At 51.2% G+C, this 19,911-nt stretch overlaps 1 protein-coding gene across 1 annotated transcript in view; it reads right to left on the bottom strand.

The window, feature by feature from the left end:
- MYO5B (myosin VB) overlaps window positions 1-19,911 on the bottom strand; it is a 233,138-nt gene that overhangs the window by 26,817 nt on the left and 186,410 nt on the right. The window contains 8 exon segments of the mRNA XM_006177898.3: window positions 1,909-2,009; window positions 2,840-3,079; window positions 5,695-5,760; window positions 9,061-9,201; window positions 11,035-11,154; window positions 12,277-12,425; window positions 13,692-13,776; window positions 19,130-19,363. Coding sequence (XP_006177960.3) covers window positions 1,909-2,009; window positions 2,840-3,079; window positions 5,695-5,760; window positions 9,061-9,201; window positions 11,035-11,154; window positions 12,277-12,425; window positions 13,692-13,776; window positions 19,130-19,363 — 1,136 coding nt within the window.

The following is a 19,911-nucleotide window of genomic DNA, read 5'->3' on the forward strand; positions in this document are numbered from 1 at the left end:
GGAGACAGAGTTGCAAAGATCAAAAAAGAACTATAAACTATGAAAGTTAGCAACTGAAAAAGTTCTAACCTTGGGGACCAGTAGAGGGACGGGCTGTGATCGGGTGGGAGTGGGTGGATCTGCTGGGATTCATGGAATTGGAAGAGAGACAAACCCACCAATGTCATTGCCAGGTGCGGCAGGCGCTGGGGAACCAACCAGGTCCTCCCTCTTGCCCTCCCCGAGGCAGCGGCTCCTTTCTGTGCTTAACTCGGTTTCTCAGCCTATTAGTTCCCTATTATACCCTGGACTTGCAGGGAACCGAATTATTTTAAGATATAAGAAAAGCTATTTTTATTTTATCATTGTCATCATTGCTGCAAAGGAAGGCAAACCCAGGGCATTAAGCATCCCCTGGGAAAAACCTATACTTGAGACTGGATCCCTGACAACCATTTGGATGAATAAAAAGGGAGCTGATAACAGTGACGGCTCATGAAGATCAGAAAGATATGCACACTCGCTTGTCAGGACCAAGCTGGCCTGATTCCTTCTTTCTTTTTTTTAAAAAAATTTTAAATATCACCTGTGCTCTTTTCCCTTATTCATCTCATTTCTTATCTTCACCCAAGATAATTTAAAATGACTAAGTCTTGACTTTAGTTTTGTCATTCAGAGATTCAGCTTCATTTCCTTTTCTCTCAGAAATAAATTGAGTTTCCTCTTGGGGGCCTGTTAAAATACCTTCACCTTCTGATCTACGCGGTGCGCTGGAGGCAGCCCCACCTGGGAGTCTGGCCTTTCGGATTCTATCGTGACTCAGACTCAGGCCAGTTGTGAGCCTGAGAACTCAGTTTCCTCACCTCCAGAAAGGGAGGCTAGATTAGGAGACCTGGGGATCAAAGCCTCAGGAAGTGCTCACATCACTGTGATACGCCTGCAGACAGGCGCATGCTGCCCTGTCAGTAGCGCCACCTACTGACAACTTCTGGATGCACATACTGTTATCAGCAGTTTTGAACAAATGCTTAATGACTGATCAGTGTTCAATTAGCTGAGGTAAGAGAGAAACGGGGCCAGAGAAAAGGCCACATTGCCCACGGGGCATAAGGAGGTAAAGGTAGTGACAGTGGCTATAACAGCACTGATGCTTACTGCTCTGAGGGCTTTGCACAGACTAACCTCATCTTGGTCACCACCTGCGGCACACTGCTCTGACTGTCCCCAGTTCACAGATGAGGAAACTGAGACACTGAGTGGCTGTGAAGCAGTGACACACTCAAGGCTCTGCTGCACTACCCCAGGTCCCTATTCCATCCTGCATCCCAGGGGCCCTGCTGCCCACATCAGTCACTCTCTTTTGCCTTAAACCTGGGCAGCTCATCCTGGAGGGGGAACCAGAGGTGGTCTGTTCACTGAAATCCAGGGAAGTCTCATTTCAGCCAAGAAGAGATGGAATTCTCCCATCCAGCCTCTGCAGTGCCTAACTCTTAAGTGATCACGCGTGGGGCCACCCCGGTGTACGCCCACTGGCCGAGCTGGGCGAAGATGGCAGTGAGGTGACAGCTAGAGTAGGCCCTGCCTATGACTCAGTGGGCTCGCCGTGCGCCTCCTTCTGTTCCACTGAGAAGTCACTCCCAGCCAGTCTTTCCCTTTCCTCCTGTCCAACCTCCCAGAGCACCTTCCCCAGTGCTTTTCAGAGGACCTGGGTTCTGGACGCTCCAGCTGTGTTATGGAGTCCTGCTGAAGCTAACAGTAGCTTCCAAGCGCGTGAGACTCACTGAGGCTGCTCCTCATTTATCTCTAGACCAAGTTTCACCCTGACGCTGAGTGCAGGTCTGGGCCTGAGGAGCAGCCTCGTGTACCAGGCTGGGCAGGGCCCCTCCCCGTCGCCTCCTCCAGGCTCAGTTACTGGGGGGTGGGACTTACCGGTTCGTCTGGCAGACCCCATGGTAGGCCTCGATAGCGTCTTCCTGATCCACGTGCTTTTCACTGTTAGGCCAACTGGTTCTGGCATTGATGTTTGGTTCCTAGAAGGTCCCAGAATGAAAACTAAATATCTCTGGTTAATACAAACAATTGCCATAAAGTGACTATACAAAGAGGTATTAAAACAAGCCTCTGGGAAAAGATGAAGGCCCAGGAAGACCTCAGGGAACAGCAGTTTGACCCAGGCAGAAATGTGATTTTAAAGATCCCAGTGCAAGAGTCAATACACAAAAGGTCTGGTTGTGGAGGCACGGAGTGCGGAGTGGTGGGGGAAGGAGGCGAGGACAGTGTCCCTGAAGGAGAAAGCACCCAAATCCAGAAGATGTGCTAAAGTCTGTCTCAGTTTTGACTCCACACTCAGTGCTGCTGACCTGCCCCAGCCCCGTCACACCCCAGGGCCCATGCCCAGCGTGGCCCAGGTGGCCTCCGGCCCCTGCCTCGCGCTCCACAGTCTGTGCAGGAGGTGGAAACACCGGAACAAAGGCCTAGCTGGACCTGCTGCCCTGGGAGGGCCACAAGGGAGGAGAGACTTTCTCTACTTTGGAAACAAAGGAAGTAGCAAGGGGCAGGGTGTGAGCTGGAAAACCAGGCCAAGGGGGCTGCTCAGGCCGTGGCCCTGGCTTCCTCTAACTCTGTGCCTTGTTCTTTTCAAACACATTCTTACTGAGTAACTTCACAAGATTCTAGAAACTTCCAGCAAAGTCTCCCATGAAAAGTCACGCTGAGAGGACAGTGAGTCGCTTGCTCTGCTGTTAGAACAGACTCCAGAGCAGAAGACTTCGCCCTTTTAGGTTTAACACCCCCTCCAGTAAAGGCATGAGAGAAAACACCTCCCCCGCCAGGGCCGCCCCCAATAGGCCCGTCTGGTTACCGGGCTCCTGCCGGCCAGGCGGCGCTGGTCGGCGCTCACGATCTGGGTCCGCAGGATGAGCACCTCCTCCTTGCGCACCTCCAGCTCCTCGTGGGCCAGCCTGAGCTGGTTCAGCAGGAGGCTGTAGCCGTCGGGGGCGCCATGGGCGGCGGTGTGCTCGGAGGCTTGGTCAGCCACGGCTTTCCTCAGCTCGTTCAGCTCGTTCTTCAGCTTCTTGTTCTCCGACTCCAGCTCCTGCCTCTGGAAGGCAGCCCGGAGACACCCTCCATCACCGCCTGGATCCCCCAGGTGGCCTCCTCCTCCCCCTTCCTTAACCTCCTGCTGACCTCCTGGGAAGCTAAGAGCAACCTTCCCGCTTTAACGAAGGGACCCACAGCAGAGCTTCTGATGATGTCAGCAAGCAGCCAAAGTTGGGGTCTGGATTTGAATCCACAACCCCAAGCTAACGGGGTCAAGGATCTGACACAATGCCTCTAAGGTCTCATTCCCCTAAGTGATTCAATGGTGTTTGTATTTCTAAGCGTGATTTGGCTATAAAACCCTTCCTTGTGGAAGCACCGGGTTAATAATGTTAAACATGTTAACACAGGACTTCCTAGAACTCCAATATGTTAGTGTACTTTTTGACTTTCCAAGAGAGACTAAGGAATGCTGGATATCCTAAACTCATCTGTCTAGAGAGACCCCTCTTTCTTCTAAGGAGCATCACACGGCCTAATGTTTTGGAGAATGTACCAAGACCATCATTTTGGTCATGCAGAAAGTCACCAGCTGGCAATGCTACCAGAGAAAAAAAATTGCCTGTATACAGAGTCAAAAATACCCGTGAAACTCAATTTGAAATGTATTTAAAATTCTCTAGGTAAAATGTTCCGCTCTGTGTTTGAGATGAAGTCAGATAATTTACAGTCTGATAATTATACATAAACTGCTGATAGAACTCTGGAATATACAGGATTCAAAATTTCCCACAGAAAAGCAAGAACATGGATAAGTGGGCACTGGCTGCACTTTCTTTACAGAGCCAGTGCTTCGCTGATGGACTGGGACGCGGGTGCCGAGCTGAGGGGGCAGCGGGATCCCGGGAGGGCAGGTTAAAGCAGATTGCTGGACGCCCCTGCCCTGAGCTTCTGATTCAGCTGGAGCCCAAGAATCCATATTTCAAGCACGTTCCCAGTGACGCTGCTGGTCCCAGGACCACTCCTGGAGAACCACTGGGGCTGGGCCATTTTACCAGCTTTAAAATGATGGGTGGGATTGATGATGCCCCAACAGCTTAATGAGGTCACATGTTGCTTTCCTACCTCTGGGGCTAAGCCTCCCTCAGGAAGGCAGCTGAAGAATGGCACACAGAGGGCCCTGTAACAGGCATTTATCACAGCAAGAGACTCCCCCTGCCCCGTGGAAGGGGTTAAATCTTTTAAATATCATATGAGGAAAATAAGTCTAATCAATATTTCAAAAAGGAAAACCCTACAAAGCACCGTCTTCTTATACCACAAGTGTGGCCCTAGTTGTTCAAAAAGCTACAGGAATGGTTTAGGGCTGTTTTCCTGAGCAGTATGACTGTTACCGGAGTTGTTTGTGGTCCTGTAAGTGGGACCAGACTGACCGACCCTGGCAGACTGGATACACGCCCAATTCCCAAGTCTCCAGGAAAGAGGATGGGGGAGTGGAGATGCTCTATCTAATGCCGCCTTTCTGTACACGGTGCACTGGGAGAGCCCTCTCCGTGCATCTCTCCATGCTAGTCTGGGTTGTCCTCAAAGTGAATTCACTCCACTGGCCACATTTTATTTTAACTGAAACTGTATCAGGTAGTAAGACACATATGACATAACAAATATTTGGCCACTCGCCCTGGTTCCTGGCAGAGCTTTTAAAACTCTTGAAACTTCCCAGCATCAGGGGTGAAAGGAACGTCTTTTGTTATATTTGGTGTTAGTCCCTGGTTCCTGGCACAGAGCTCCAAAGGGTGACAGGGGTTAGAGATGTCTTGTGTTATTCATAATAAGCCCCTTTCAACCCCAGCAGAGCTGATGCCAAGATGACTCTAGGAGGTTGGGGGCCGGCTGCCAGAGGAACCAAGCTATGGAGCCTTCAGCCCCAACCATCGACCTCAGAAAGGGAGGAGGAGGGCTGGAGGCTGAATTAAATGCCAAAGGCCAAGGATTTAATCAACCATTCCTGTACTGGGGCAGTTTTGGGTGGGTGAAGGTAGAGGTGTGGGGAGAGGGCTGGAAGCTCCAAGGCTGCTCCCACACACCTTGTCCCTCTTCCATTTGGCCTTTCCTGGGCTGTATCCTTCAGAGTAAAGCAGTAACCGTAAGTCAAATGCTTTCCTGAGTTCTGTGAGCCGGTCTAACAAATGGTCAAACATGATGGGAACCCATAATTGTAGCAAACTTCTGGGGACTCACTAACGTGACTGGCATGTGAAGGGGGGCAATTTTGGGGAGTCCCTAACCAGCAGGGTCTGTGTTAGCTCTGGGCAGTTTGTGGCAGAACTGAATTACATTGCAGGACACCTAGTTGGTGTCCAGAGAACTGGAGAACTGCTTGGTGTGGAACTCAAATTTTGTGTCGGGGTGTCGTACAGAGAGGGAACAGGGTCCTCCTAGCATATATTATAGTTCCTACAGCATGTGGTATAGTCCCTACACTACAGGTCCTGGGGTAAATACAGATTTTCTTTCATTTCAGAGATGAAGAAACTCAGTGCGGGAAGAGGACTGCGTGCCTGTGGCTCCCTCGTTGGCAGCCGGGAGCTTGGGACGGATCTGCCGCTGCCCAGCTTGCGTCACCAATCCTCCAAGGGAGACAATTCAAGGAAGCTCGCCTTCCAGGAATCTTACCTTCAGACTGTTGTAGGCCAGATCTACATCCTGGTCCAAATCTAGGTTATTCTTTGGTTGTTCCACCTGCACAGATAAAGAGGCAGAGCTGACCACGGACTTCAGGGCAGCTGTTCCGCAGGAGGGTTTCCAGCTACGGTCAAGACGTGCTTGCTTTGCCCTTGCACGGGTACCCAGCACTCCCAGCCCCCGCATGCCCACTTCCTTCCTGCCTCCGAAACGCAGCTCACTCCCGGGGCCACCACGAAGCTCTCCATAAATAACTCCCTCCTCACCCCTACGTAAGTAACTTGATTCATAGGATCTTTACAAGCACCTACAAGGTGAATACGCGTAACACTGTCCCGTACAAAGACACACTCAAGTCCTCGCTCCTGCTACCTGTGACTGTAATCTAATTTGGAAACAGGGTCTTTGCAGATGTAAGAAGGGGAGAAGACACCCACACAGGGAAGAACACCACGCTAACTGAAGATGGAGGCAGAGGCTGGAGTTCGGCAGCTGCAAGTCAGAACGCCAACGGTTTCCAGGAGCCCTAGATGCTCAGAGAGAGGCATGGAGCAGATCATCCCTAAAAGCCTCCGAGAGAGCACGACGGCCCTTTTGACACCTTAATTTCTGACCTCTGCTCTCCAGAACTACGAGAGAATAAATCCAGGTTGTTTTTAGCCATCTAGTTTGCGGTCCTTTGTTTTGGCAGCCCTTGGAAACTAGCATGGCTAGATTTGTGTGCCTGTTAAGAAGGTTAATATATGTTAATCATGTACTTATTAGGAAGTTAATGAGCTCCTCCTAGGTTTCTGGGATGCGTGTGTACATGTTATACTCTATTTTCCCAACTAAGTCCTCTGAGCACCTTGTGGAGAAGCCTGCTGCCTCCACGTCACTCTCCCACGGGGAGTCCGACAGCGGGCCCGCTACGGTGCACCACGCACGCCGGCTGACGCCGCACCTGCAGAGCTGGTGGGGGTGGACGGCGACATGAGCCCATCAGGACTCAGCTGAGCCAGGGACTCCTGCAACTGTCTGGCAGCTATTGGACTTGACATGTCCAATGAGAAGGGGTAGAAACATCTTCATAAATGGTTAACTGCTTGGGGTGATTTCAAGTAGCGGGTGGTAGTCCCTGATAAGATGAGTTTTTAGAGCTAAAACCTGGCAGTGCTTAATTAGCTTATCCACAGCGCTGGTGACCTGAAGTCCAAGGTAAGGCCACCACCAGCTGTGGGTGGGTCAGGTGCGCCCCAGGCTTGGAGACTGGGGATGGCTCTGAGCCCCTCCTGCAGGCCCTTCCAGGCCAAGGACCACTGCACTGTTTCCAGCCCGCAGCCCGGGAAAACAGCTCTCCAGGGTACCAGTCTCTGCCCCATCTCCCGCCACCCCTGGTGGTAGGAGAGGTGACTGCTTGGGGTCAGCTCGTAGCCTGCTGCCCCGCGGAGAGGCCTGCCCTTGTGTTCTATGTGGCATAGGTTTGCCACATGACCATAGATTACTGTTGACCACATTAGGTTCTTGGAAAATGGACATCATCTATTCAGATCTGAGGAGCTGTATTAAGGTGGACTGGCAATTATGTTTCTAAGTGGACAGCGCACTGGAATCCCCCAGGTAACCACGGTGACTTTGTGAGGCCCAGGGACGGGGAGTTGGATGGATAGGAAGTCAGATACACGGACAGCCTGGCTGGCCGTCCCTGGGCCCCATCCTCATGTCAGGCTCAGTCACTCCCCCACTCATAGACTCCCTACAGACTTCCCAGTCATCCCCTATTCAGGGCCTGGCCCCATCTATAAGTGAGATCTTGGCCATGTCGCTCCAGAAGAAAGAATTCCTCTTGGGACCAAGGGCAGGTCCAAGCACAGGAGCCCTGAAAGCTGGGCGTCAGGGTTTCTGCAGTGGGAGCCCACACTCTCCTCCGCCCCACTTCCGCCCTTCTTACTGTGCTCTGGAAGAAACAGAGTCATTCTTCTCAGAGATCCTCAATCCTCGTTACAGGGCTGCGCACCAGGCCTGCAGTTCTACCCTGTGCTCAGTGATTATTTTTTGATGGGAGAACTGTCATGTTTTAAAATTTGGTATCAAGACAAGCAGAAGTCCTAAAGCCAAGATTCGAAAATGGTTTGGCACTTCCGTGGTGGGTCTGCCCGGAGAGCCCGTCTTCAGGGGCAGCGGGGCGGCTGGGAACTTGGACGCCACGCGCCATCTGATGTCTGTGCAGCTTTCCATCTCCTTGATTTGTGCTTGCCTGTCAGGGCAGCTTCTCCTCTAATTGAACGAGTCATTTATAAACCTAATCCTTTCGCTCTCCATTCTGAATCTAACCCACCTGAGAGATTTAAATCCATCAGCAAGATTTACTCCCCCACCACCGCTACTTACTGCTCAGGCAAAAACCCAAGAATTTACCAGTAATACAGATCAGCATCTGTATCCTATCTGATGGGAAAGGGAAGTCGGGTGTTAACCAAAGGAGACAGGAGTAGGGGATGGAGCTGGGGAGGGTGGCTGAGGGTGCAGAGAGGACATCGACCCTCACAGTGGGCGATGCAGGCCTGAGAACAGACCAAAGGCCTTTTACAAACGCACTGTGAGGTCAGCGAATGATGTGCTCCGTGTCAGAAGTGGCCTCGTATCCCATCAGAAGTGGTCCTGACAAGAAATGGCTCTCATCTCTGCATCGCTGCTGACTGCGGTGGGCTCTCTGCCCCTGCAGCACTGCTCTGTCTGTGCTCAGCCTTGCATTTATTTCAGTACTACTGATGTTATTTTTCGTCTTTCACTTGCGTCATGTCTGGTCTTCCTGAACTAGGCCACACATTCCTCGAACGTGTAGTCTAGTCAACCTGGGGCTTCCCCTTACGCTTGTATCCCTCTGATTTAATCAGCACTTTGAAGCCCTCTACGAGCTTGGCACCAGCACAGTGCTGGGCGTAGCACAGGTGCCCAACGGGTCCCTGAGATGGAGTGATACATCTGGGGACACTAAGGTTTCAAACAGTATCTTTTCAAGACCCAAGATACTGATGACAATGTGGACTGCGGTGAGGGTGCAGTCCTGGGAAAGAGGGGTGAGTGACTGCAAACTTGGTCTGCCCTGACCCCACAGGGTTAAACTCAATTCCACACCAGCTTCCAGGTATGAAAGGGCATCAGTTTTTCTCTAGATTAGACTTCTGCCCAGACAGATGACCCTTGAATAACACAGGTTTGAACTGTATGGGTTACAGTATGTTCTCTGCCACCCAGCACCAGCAGGACCCCACGTGGCCGCGCCCAGCCCTGTGAGCGCTGGCAGGAGTGAGCTGGGTCATTCTGACGCCAGCACCTCCGGGCACCGTTCTGCGGGCCCGCGGCCCCTTCACGCACCGGGACTTTCTTGCCGTCCTGCTGTTCTCTCTTCTCCAGCTGCACCTGTAGCTTCTTTCTCTCCTGCTCAAGCTCCCTCACCCTCTTCTGTAGCTTCAGGAAGACTGTCATGTCCATGGCCGCCTTCTCCAGGCCGATCTCCTGCCAAGGAAGACAAGGGGCAGAAGAGGAGGTCTGAATAGCACAGATGCCTTAGGGAGCAGGCAGCAGCCTCACTATCGGTCTGTCAGCTGTCCTGTCCTCCCTCTCCCTCCTGAACATCAATCCATGCGTCAGATACAAAGCCAAGGCCAACCAACCATCATTGCCAATGTGATAGTTAGTGCTCTAGGCTCATCATGTCTAGATAGCATGGGAGGCTCCGCCATTTGTATTCCACCTGTGTGAGCCACTCAGAATGACCGGTCATGTATCCCAAGGACAAATGGATAAAGAAGCAGCCATTTTACTTGGAAGTTTGAAGAGCTCACTTCTGGAAAACGGTCTCACACTAGAAAAACTGTAAAACTTCCTGATGAGGGATCGATGTGGTTACTAACCACTGTAAATGTGCTGTCAAACACCAGTTGACTGCACCTCGAAACAGAACCAACACTTGTCCTGCCATGGAACCCATTTACCCAACAGATCCTAAGGCACAGTTTTCCAGTAGTCCTCTTCCTTCAAATTCATGCCCGGTTTCTCCTCCAGGGTCTGTACGTGCAGGTGTGCATGTACAAACACGTGGCTCTGCACAAGCATATCCATGTGGATTCTCAAAGTACATGTGCGCACATATATGAAAACATAATTTGGTTCAGCCAGCACCTAACGAGTGCTCCATGCTGAGCCAGCATGGTGCTCGCTGCTCTGGCCACTCCCAAGAAGCAGCCTCAGCTTCCTCAAAGAATATAAATCCACGGATGGAAGTGCTTATGTCTGCACATAAACACCTGGGTGGTGCATCTGGAGTTCAGGCTGACCAAAGCCGCCGGAACCCAGATTTAGGAGACTGCAAAGCAAAACCAAGGGCCTGAAGCCAGCATTTATTAAATTGTATACTAAGTGCATGGCGGTGGGCAACAAACCACAACTAACTGTCCAGCAGGCAGACCTTTCCCCAGAGGACCTCCTTTTCTATCCTTCCACCATTTATTCCATCGCTCGCCGACTCTCAGCATCCTTCACTTCCCTTTACAGCACTTAACAGTACCTACTTTTTCCATCAACTGACCAGTGTCTAACTCTCCATCAGGCAAGCTCCGTGAGGGCAGGGACCTTCTCTGGCTCGGTCACTGCTGCTCCTCCAGCACCTGCCAGCAGTGCCTGGCACAAGGACATGCTCAGAGCACGTTTGTTTTTATAACCGTCTCTTTTCCACATCTGTCTTCACGTGCTTCATTAGGGTTTGTGTGCTTGTGATTTTCTGCTTTTCAAATGCCAGAGGAAAAATCGTGTGTCTGCAAACCCTTGATAAAATTATAGACTATAAAGACCACTGTGGGCTTCATTACTCAGTGACTCCAAGAGGCTATTACTGACAAAGATACAGTCATTCAGCAAATATCTGTTGTTTCAAATATTGGTTGCTGGCCTCTGAGTTTTATCCAGCTTCTAAGGCAAGGGGCACATTTTCTTGTGTATCTGTTGATAATACTGTGTGCACTGTGATACCAAAGGGGGATGATAAGTTACCCCTCTTTTAACGACTTAGCTGTTTTACCTCTTTGCAGTAGGTCCTCAGTTTTGCAAGAGGAATCAGGGATCTTACTTTATGGAGAGTGGGTGGGATGAACGATAATGTATCACCTTGCTCAGTAACTACTGACTCCAGAGAACCATCTATAAGCCCACTGTAGTCCGAGTGCCCTGCTGTCAGGAATGAGCCTCTGGCGCTGCGGTCACCAGAAACATGTCAGCGGGGTCGGGGCTCCGCACAGGCCACAAGCCCTCCCTCTGAAGCACAGACAGCAGCCACGAGTCTGCCTCACTCACCTCTACCTGTTGGAGGGCATCCTCTGTGTCTCCGACCTCAGATGTGGAGATGGAGGGGTAATTAGAGTCAGATTCTAAGCTACTTTGGTTTGACGGGTTCCGCCTGTGGCCTGGGGTTTGCTGTTCAGGGAGAAAAATGTGAAAACTCATAATGAACTGATGTTAGTAAGAACTATTACTTTTCAAATAACAGCAGGCACTAGAGTTGGACTTTTGTCTTATTTGTCAATGAGAACAGGTGTCACCATTTCTTGGAATGAAGGCTAAATATAGCTGTTCCCACAAAAAGTTTCACCTACAGTTCTTACAAGTCATCTATCCAGCTAGGCAACAAAATGACGCTTGGAAGAGAACACAACTCCACAGTGGGACTGAGTTCCTTCATGTCCCTTAATGAAATGCAAATCCCTAACACTGGGTCCAGTTTCTCTGGCAAGTCCTTGGGAAATGACTCTTAACTCCCGATTGCCCTGAAGTGCAGAGACGGTCTCGTCATTGGCCTCCGACTTGCACACCTGCCCCTGACGGCCCCTGCTTCAACCTGCACCCCACCGATCCTGTTTTTGAAAATAATAAGCATATCAGAAATAGAGGTTACCATTTATACATTTCATTTAAAAATAGCTTTTTCTCCGCCTTGCATCTGATTTGGCTTTGAGAGTAAAAACTGATCTCGGTAGAAAATTTTAGATTTCTATCTATGTTCCTATTCAGCTTCCCTTCCCGGTTTCTATGCAATTAACTTATTCAATCTTGTTTGACTATGCATTTCTGGAGGGTATAGTTACATGGGGTAAAAAGGAATGACACATCTTGAAATATGGAAAGGTTCCTGTGTACGTGCGTCGCGTGGACGATGAGGAGACACGACAAGACCCCTGTGGCCCGCCTGCAGCGCGCACTCCCCGCAGCGCCACTGCTTCCACACAGGGACTTCCCAGAGCGGGAAACAAGACACAGGACTAGTACACGCAGGTGGAATTTTCCTTCAGGTCCCAACTGAGCTCTTCATAAGACCCCAGCGCTGGAAAAGGAGTGTCCTTGGGAATGACTCACCGCCCAGCCACTTGCGTGTGTGACAACTACCCGCGGGAAGGGCCAGGACAGATGTGGGGAAGGGACCCTGTTCACACAGAGTCACTGAGCATCGCAGAGCCAGGAGCAGTGCAGGGGCCACAGCTGCTCAGGAACAAGGGCTACAAAGCCGGATTGGGGGCGGGGTGGCAGAGCCGCCCTCCTTGCCTTTACAATGGTCATCTCGTCCCGAAGGTTGTCGTATCTCTGCTCCAGCCGGGAATACTCCTTCACCAGATTCTGGTACCGGGAGCGCTCCTCTTCCAGCTCCTTCTTCATCAGGAGGTTTTCCTGGACAGAGTTCTGGGCAGACTCGTCTGGAAAGCAAGCACACGGAGCTGCAGTCTTGCTTCACAATGGATGCCCCTCACAGGTGCTTACTGGTGCCTTCTGACGAGCCTCTTGCTAAAAGGCTGCCTGGGATGTGCTCACAATGCGGACACTCCCTCCCCGCTGCAGAGCCAAGGGAGGTCCAGACTTGCAGTCCAGCCTTCAGGGCGGGAGGGGGCCCAGCTGCTCCTAGGGGTGGGGGGAAGCCGGCAGCACACACGACAACTCCCTGGGTTAATGTGCCAGACTCTCCTACGACAACTGTCACAGCACTGCCGGCAGCATTTGTGGAAGAACCCAGGGTCTGTTCCAGAGTTTCTTCCCTACTCCTGGTCTCTCAGGTGCTCGGAGTGCAGACAGATTAAAGGAGATTCAAGGAGAAGATCAGGCCATGGGTCAGGTGAGGGGAAGGAGGAAAGGCAAAAAGCTAACATGGATGGGCTTTTCCCCACCCAAACTTATTCTTCCTGTCAGAGCCTAGCCCTTTGTAAAGGGAAATTAAAAACAGTTAAGTTTCCAACGAGATAGTGCTGGGTGGGTCTGAGCACTCAGGGGGTTCAATTCTCCTGTGGTAAGAGGGGGAACTGGGAATTGGGGTTGTCTCCTTAAGGCCTCACTGAGTCAGGGGAGAACCAGGGTCTGGATTCTCTGCTCCTCTTTGGTCAAGCAGCACATGGGGGTGACGATGGCCCCCAGTCGTGGGTGCTTGAGCTGGGTGACCTGGGGTCTGACCCATGACGCTCTCTTGAGCAGACATTAACAGGTGACTCATTGGGTAGAAGAAACCATGACAGGTACTAAGGATGCTAAAGATCAACTGAAAAAGAACAATGAGGACAGTTCCTAAGTACTCACTATGTGTCAAGCACCATCCTAAGCACGTCATGTTCTGAAGTCTGTACCTTTATGTCCATTTTGCAGAGGAAGAAACTGAGGTCTACCGTCATTAAGGGACTTGCTCAAGGCCACGCAGTAGCACTGTCTAGTCATTCTTTGAGTGCAAGGTCTCCCTGACTCCAAATCTCATGCATTATCTGTCCATTATGTGTGTGTCTCGCTGCATTCAGCTGTTGAAATCCAATGTCAGCAGCAGGGTCTTAAAGAGCACCCTTTTTTCCAGCTCTCTTCTATTACAATCCTTTCCCCACCACAGCATCCCACCTAACTGCATGCTTGGTAGAACTCTTTGGGGAAGATCAGTGTGGAAAAGAAATTAAAATCCACAATGAAAAATCAAGCACTTCGGTACCAACCTTTAGACCGGCACAGGATTTGCTTGTTAAGCTGTTCTTTCTCGTCTTTCAGGAGAGCGTTTTCTTGCTCCAGGTCTGTGACTCGCTGAAAGAGAGCAACAGGGGAAAACATTTCCCGGTGAAGCTGGGCAGAGGGGAGGCTCCTTTTGTGGGGTGTGAACTTCGGCTGGTTATGTGGGAATGCTCTTTTTACTTAAGAAAATTGAATCAGCCAAAGCTGCTTTCATTTGGAGATAAAGATGGTACCTGGAAAGAAAAATCTCATTAAAACAAGACAGATGAGTTCACAACTGTGTATGGTTCTCCAATGCCCACAAAAACCTCATGAAAAGTCTACACCAAGCTCGTCTGCTGTGTTCAGGAACTTACAACAGTAACTGGCTCTCCTGCATTTGGTTGCGGGTCACAGTAAAGTATGAGCTTTCATATCTGAGTCGCAGGAAAGCCTGAAGCTAACGATGAAGAATTATCTCTGTTCTCTGTCACCCCCTTGCCCAAGCCTGACTCACTGGACCAGCACAGCCCAGATGCTGGGAAAGAGAAGACTTGCTGTGGACTTTCAACTACAGTGTGTGAGTTATATTCAATAAGGCTGCTACTTTACCAAAATCATTCCACGAATAAACCAATCTAGCGCGCACAGGACCCTGTGCTAGGTGTGGCGACAGAAGATGAGTGTGAGACAGGCTCCCGGTTCTCAGTCTGAGTGACGAGCATCCCCACAGACTCTGCTGAATGACCCCACTCCCTCTGGTTCCTGCCAGTGTGGGTACGTGTTATGATGTACTCAGGAGAGGACTCTTCCCAACCTGTGCAGAAAGAGCCTCAGAATGCCATCCTCAGTACAGTAGCACAACACATGATGCTAGCCTGTGCACAATAGCTGAGACTACCTGGTGACCTACCAGGACTGCGACACGGAATCCAAGAGGAGACAATCACGCCGATCCCAGAGGACCCACCTGCACTCCCATCAGAGAGACACCTCTCAAACTCTGCTGGACCCCTTTGGCAGTAAAAGCAGGAAAGGAGGCTTCAGGGATGCTGGCTAAAGGGCAGAAGCCGTGGTGAGGTTTGGATTTCAACTGGTCATGTTTAAATGCCATCATCCCTCCCTCCTGGCTTTAAAGTTAAGCTTAAGGCACCAAGAAGTGAGTTAGGAGAACTGCTCCCCTCACCCTCAGCATCTGGTAAGAAGGATCAGGGGAGAATTTCAACAAGGCTGGAACCCAGGAGCAAGGTCCGTGCTCCTCCCCTTGGGAACTCAGGAGGCAGTGACTCCCACTTAGGCGCCTCAGCCTGGCTGGGGAGCTGCTGATGGACGGGTGGGTGGCTCGCCATCTCCGGCTTGTGCCCTTCACGTGGTTACAGGCTAGTTGAGGGAATGGAGAGCGAACACTCACTGAGCTTTCACTGGGTCCCAGGCAGCATTACAGATTTACTTAATACCTTTGAGGTAGGTGCCATTGTTATTTGCTTTTAAAGAAATGAAGGCACAGAAAAGTCAGTGAGCCGACCAAAGGTTACACAGCTAGGCAGCCATACAGCTGGCCGTGGCGCTGAGCAGTCCGGGTCCGGACAGGTCAGAAGGCGGGTGTGGGAAGAACAGTGATGGACAGGCCTCAAACGCCTGGTTCCGACAGTAAGAGCTGCAGGAAGGAGTTCGGGGCAGGAGGGGATGGTGGGGGCTGCAGGCGCCAAGTGTCTAAGACAGGCTGTGCGTCTCTCTGGAGGTTTCACAGCCAACACTGCCTTCAGGGTCGGAAGAGGCTTCCTGACCTGACCTCACCACCCTCCACTCTCCTCCTCCCCGCTCCCTCCACCTCAGCCCAATGGTCCTCGAACCGCCCAGCCTACGCCCACCTCAGGGCCTGTGCACCTGCTGGCACTTTGTCCCCTGTGCCCTAGAAGTCCTCACGGCTCACTCCTCACCTCGCCTGGGTGTCTCCTCAGACTCTCTGGCCGTCATAAATGAAACACCTCCCCTGCCCCCAGGGGTCTCTCTCTTTCCCTTTACTCGGCTTTATTTCTCTTTCTAGCGCACAAGGGATAACTTGTATTTGATCCCTGTCTGTATATTCTCCAATAACCTCCAACTATTTAAGCTTCCTAAGGATGAGAAGGACTTTTAAAACTGCCCACTTCTGCCCCAGTGTGCAGAACAGTGCCTGACAAATACAGGCAATACACGTCTGCTGAATGAATGGAGGGCTCCGAGCATCCACGATTTCTGCAGTGAGATCATGTCCTTCCACAGACACGGGGTGGGGTCCTCTTTCTAATAACCATCAACTTCCTTATGAAGCATGAATCCTCCCAAGAGCACAAACGCTGAGTCCTAATTGGCCAAAGAAGTCCTGTTCTGTACCTTTGGGGGAAAACTCAAAACACTCCACTGTGAGAACCCCCACTGTCCCCACGGGTGGGGCTGTTTATTTCTATTTGGAAAAACCCAAAACCTTTATACTGGAACTATCCAAGGTACCTATCGGCTAACGGTTGGGTGACCGATGACATGAACACAACCCAGACCACACCTGCCCGAGGGGTTCACACGTGTTCAGGACCCTCGGAGCCCGGCACCTGGCTGTGGGCTGCTCCTCGTCACCACTCGCAACCCTGCACCAAGCCAGCTGGTTTCACAGGCAACCTTCCAGGCAGAGTCTAGACAATGAGCCATTGCCTCTGGGTCAAGGGCAGCCTTGGGAGTCATGTCTTTCATCAGGGACACAAATCAGCTCAGCCACACAAAACATCACAGCTGCACAAGTCATTCAGCACAGGGATCACTGACAGCTTTAAGGAAGAGTAAAATACACAGCACATGAGCTAAAAGGAAAGGAGGCTTAAGGCTTCGGTGCAGACCACTCTGGGGAGAGGACACAACAATGGGTACCTTTAATAGAAGGGGGGCTGCCCCTGGCTCTGTGGACACCAGTGATTTCCTGCCCCTAGGGAGACCTGGCCACGTGTCCTGGCAGTGAGAACACTGTCAGGGGTGGGAAGCCCAATGCTTTCCAGGATGCCAGCTCCAATACAACATCTGCTGACGGAAATATCAAATCCATTAATTAAACATCTACCAGCAGTCAGCTCCCTCCCCGCTTCGCCTGTCTCATCAATCTTGCTCAGTGAGGAGCAGGCTGCTGGACGGGCCCGAGAAGAAACCAATTGTCTGATTATTCAGCATTTGTTAAGACTGGACACGGTGCTGTGGATAAATATTAAACCCTAACCAGGCAGAGAAGAGCAAGAGGGGAAAAAGAAGCCAGCTCCCTACCTGCCTACCCCCACAGCCACCAACATTTGAAAGACCTTAGAGAGAGAGGAACATTTGCTTCCACCTTTTCTCTTCCTGGAAGAAGGTGGACAGGGTATTTAATGAGTCATCTTGCTCCAGTTTCTTATGTTGCGGGGAAAGCGCTTTTCCTGTTCTGCCTCTGCACCTGCTATAGCCCCCTTCTTGTAGTGTCCTTGGGTTTTGTTTTTTTCCTTGTCAGGCCTAAGCTCTCATTGTATTTAAGACCTGGGTCAACACTTCAATAGTAACAACTTTTTTTTTCCCAAAGAAGAGGGGGAAATAGTAAAAAAAATTTTTCCAAGGAGAGGAGGGAGCCTGCTGCTTTATTTGGCTCTGCAGAGGAAGACTGGGATATTATAAACCCTCAGGATCCCTTGGATGGAGATCTGGATATTTTAAAAGCACTCTTGAGTCCCCAAACCACAGCACCCAAGAGGAAGCAGGAAGGAGCCTGGGGAATCGATGAGTCCAGTGCTGTCTGCGGGGATGCAGATGGGAGACTCCGATTTCGTGATCTGCTGGGTTAACAAACTTCCCAGTATCTCACGGTGACTGGCGCCCAAGTGCAGGGAGCCTGCTTTTCTTTTTCTCCCAGGGTCACCAATCTCAAGAGTTTTCAGTTCTAATCTTGGCTTCTTTATGCCTCCCGTCTTTTATTTACATAGAAGCATTACAGTCTATCTGTTCTCAAGGGTCCATAAACCACAAGACAGGGATTCCATGCTCTATAAGTTACAAGCTTGTAGCTGCATTTTAACAGGAGTCTCCTAAAGCACGTGCTTTATCCCAAAGAATGAAGTCCACTTCAGGACTCGTGATGGGTGAGCTGGAGGGTTTATCTGGGCAACATGCTGCAGGGGTGGCCTTTTCTGTGCCAGGCTGCCTGCCTATGTCTCAATTTCTTTGTCTTCTGATCCTCCTGGGATCCCACCTCTGACTCAGGAAAGCCCCAGGATCTGAGGAAAGCCATGGCTGATGGTGCAGAAATTCTGCCCGAGACAGGAGATGACGGAGGCACGCCCAGCAGGAGCTGGCTCTGCAGGCTCTCACGTCCCACCTGTTTCCAGGTTGTGCCTGAGGCTCAGCCCACAAGAAGGTAACGGGGGCACCGGCAGAGGGAGGCACTACAGAGCAGGGCTGAGGGGGGTCCTTTTCCCGTCTAGAAGCCACCCAATACCATCTCATGGAGCTGATGATCAGGTGCAAGTCCAGAGGGGCTTTAAAGATGATCTAAAGCAACTTCTTTTTTTCTTTTTTTAAACAGATTAGGGAACTAAGCCAGTGAGAGTTCCTACTCCAATGTCTACCTCAGGACCCCTTCTGTGGCAGCATTCAGCTTGCTCCAATTTTTAAACACTGAAAAGTATTACTTCAATATTAGGAACACTGAGTCCTTCCCCGCTTAGATTCTCAACCCCTTGTGACTCTCCAGTGATGGACAGGCTCTGAACAAGCAGGCAGTGTGGCATCTTCCCTGTGGCCCGTGGGTCGCTGTCTAGACGGGGGGAGAGAAGCAGTGTCCTGAGTCCACGGAAGGCTCTGCAGTGGGACTTCCCGGGTTTGAACAGCTCTCTTGGGAGTGGAGACAGGAATCTTCATATCCTGACATTTGAGATGGGGGAGTAGGGTCCAATTCCAGAAAGTTCTATTTTATGGGGTGAAGAGTAAAACTATGGAGCACACTGACCAGAGTGGGCGGGTCAGGCTGAAACTATCACTAGCATGATGCTTGTGGGTGGGGATGCCTGGAGATTGCCCCTAATCCCTGTGGGCAACATCAAGAAGAACGGCCACTACCTCGGGACCATCTCCCCTGCCAACAAGGACTCAGGGCACAGAGCTGACTCAGTGGCTAAGGAACCTGCCCAAAAGGCACACGTGTGTAACCCTTTCAGTGGATGCCACTGTGTCCAGCTAATGGTAGGAACTCAGTCAACACTAGTCAGGTGAATGGACACTTGCTTTTGTGTGTTCCCCCAAAGCAGGGGCACTTCCCATCTAAATTCAGAGGGATGGTCAGTCTCGGGCACAAGCCCCAGTGAAGTCCAGCAGTTTTACGGCTGGAAGAAGAAACTGCCTCAGAGGGGTTCCCTGCAGGCCAGCCCACCACTCAGCTGCCCCTCTGGCCCCAACACACCTTTCTCAGCTCATCCTTCTCGCGGGTGTGGGCATCCTCCAGGACCTTGCGCTCTGAGTGGGCCCTCTGCAACTCGGCCCGCAGGCTCTCCACCTCCTCCTGCAGCTGCAGAGTGCTGTCCTCACCCTGGCTCTGCTGGTAGTAGGCCAGCTCCTTCTTGAGCTTCTCCACCTCCATGGCATGTGTGGTGGTGACGGCCAACAGCTGCTCTGACAGCGTCTTGAACTCTTTGTTCTGTGAGAGCATCAGCAAACAGGGAGAGGGGAGACAGAGGTGGAGAGCAAGGTTATTGGGGCAGGTGGAAAACGGGAAAGCAATTAAAAAAGGCCCTTCCAAGGTGGGATTAAATCTCACAGTCACTGCATGCCTGAGTGCTTTCTTGGCATCTCCCTAACAAAACTCCATTGTGAACCTAGGAGAAATACAGAAAAAGAAAAAACTCCAATACTGATGTTCTAGGAGTGCTTAGGAGCAGTGACACAGCTGGAGGCTGTCTGACAGCAGCTGACCCTCCATGTCCAACTGGACGGACCTTACGCCTAATTTAGAAGTTTCGGGAACAACATGGCTTCTTGGATCTGCAGCCTTTGCTTTGCAGGCTTCCCTGCTCTTCCATGCCGGGCCCTCCTGCCCTACGACTCAGTGACACAAAGAGCTGCAACCTAATCTCTGGCTCTGAGACAAAGGACCCCTTCAGCATCCCGCCTTCCAAGGAGGCCCTCCACAGGGCCCCCTGATCTCTCTCACCACCTGTCAGCTTACCCTGTAAGACTCTGACTCCA

The sequence above is a fragment of the Camelus ferus genome, chromosome 30 (assembly GCF_009834535.1).
Source record: "Camelus ferus isolate YT-003-E chromosome 30, BCGSAC_Cfer_1.0, whole genome shotgun sequence".
NCBI classification, from domain to species: Eukaryota; Metazoa; Chordata; class Mammalia; order Artiodactyla; family Camelidae; genus Camelus; species Camelus ferus.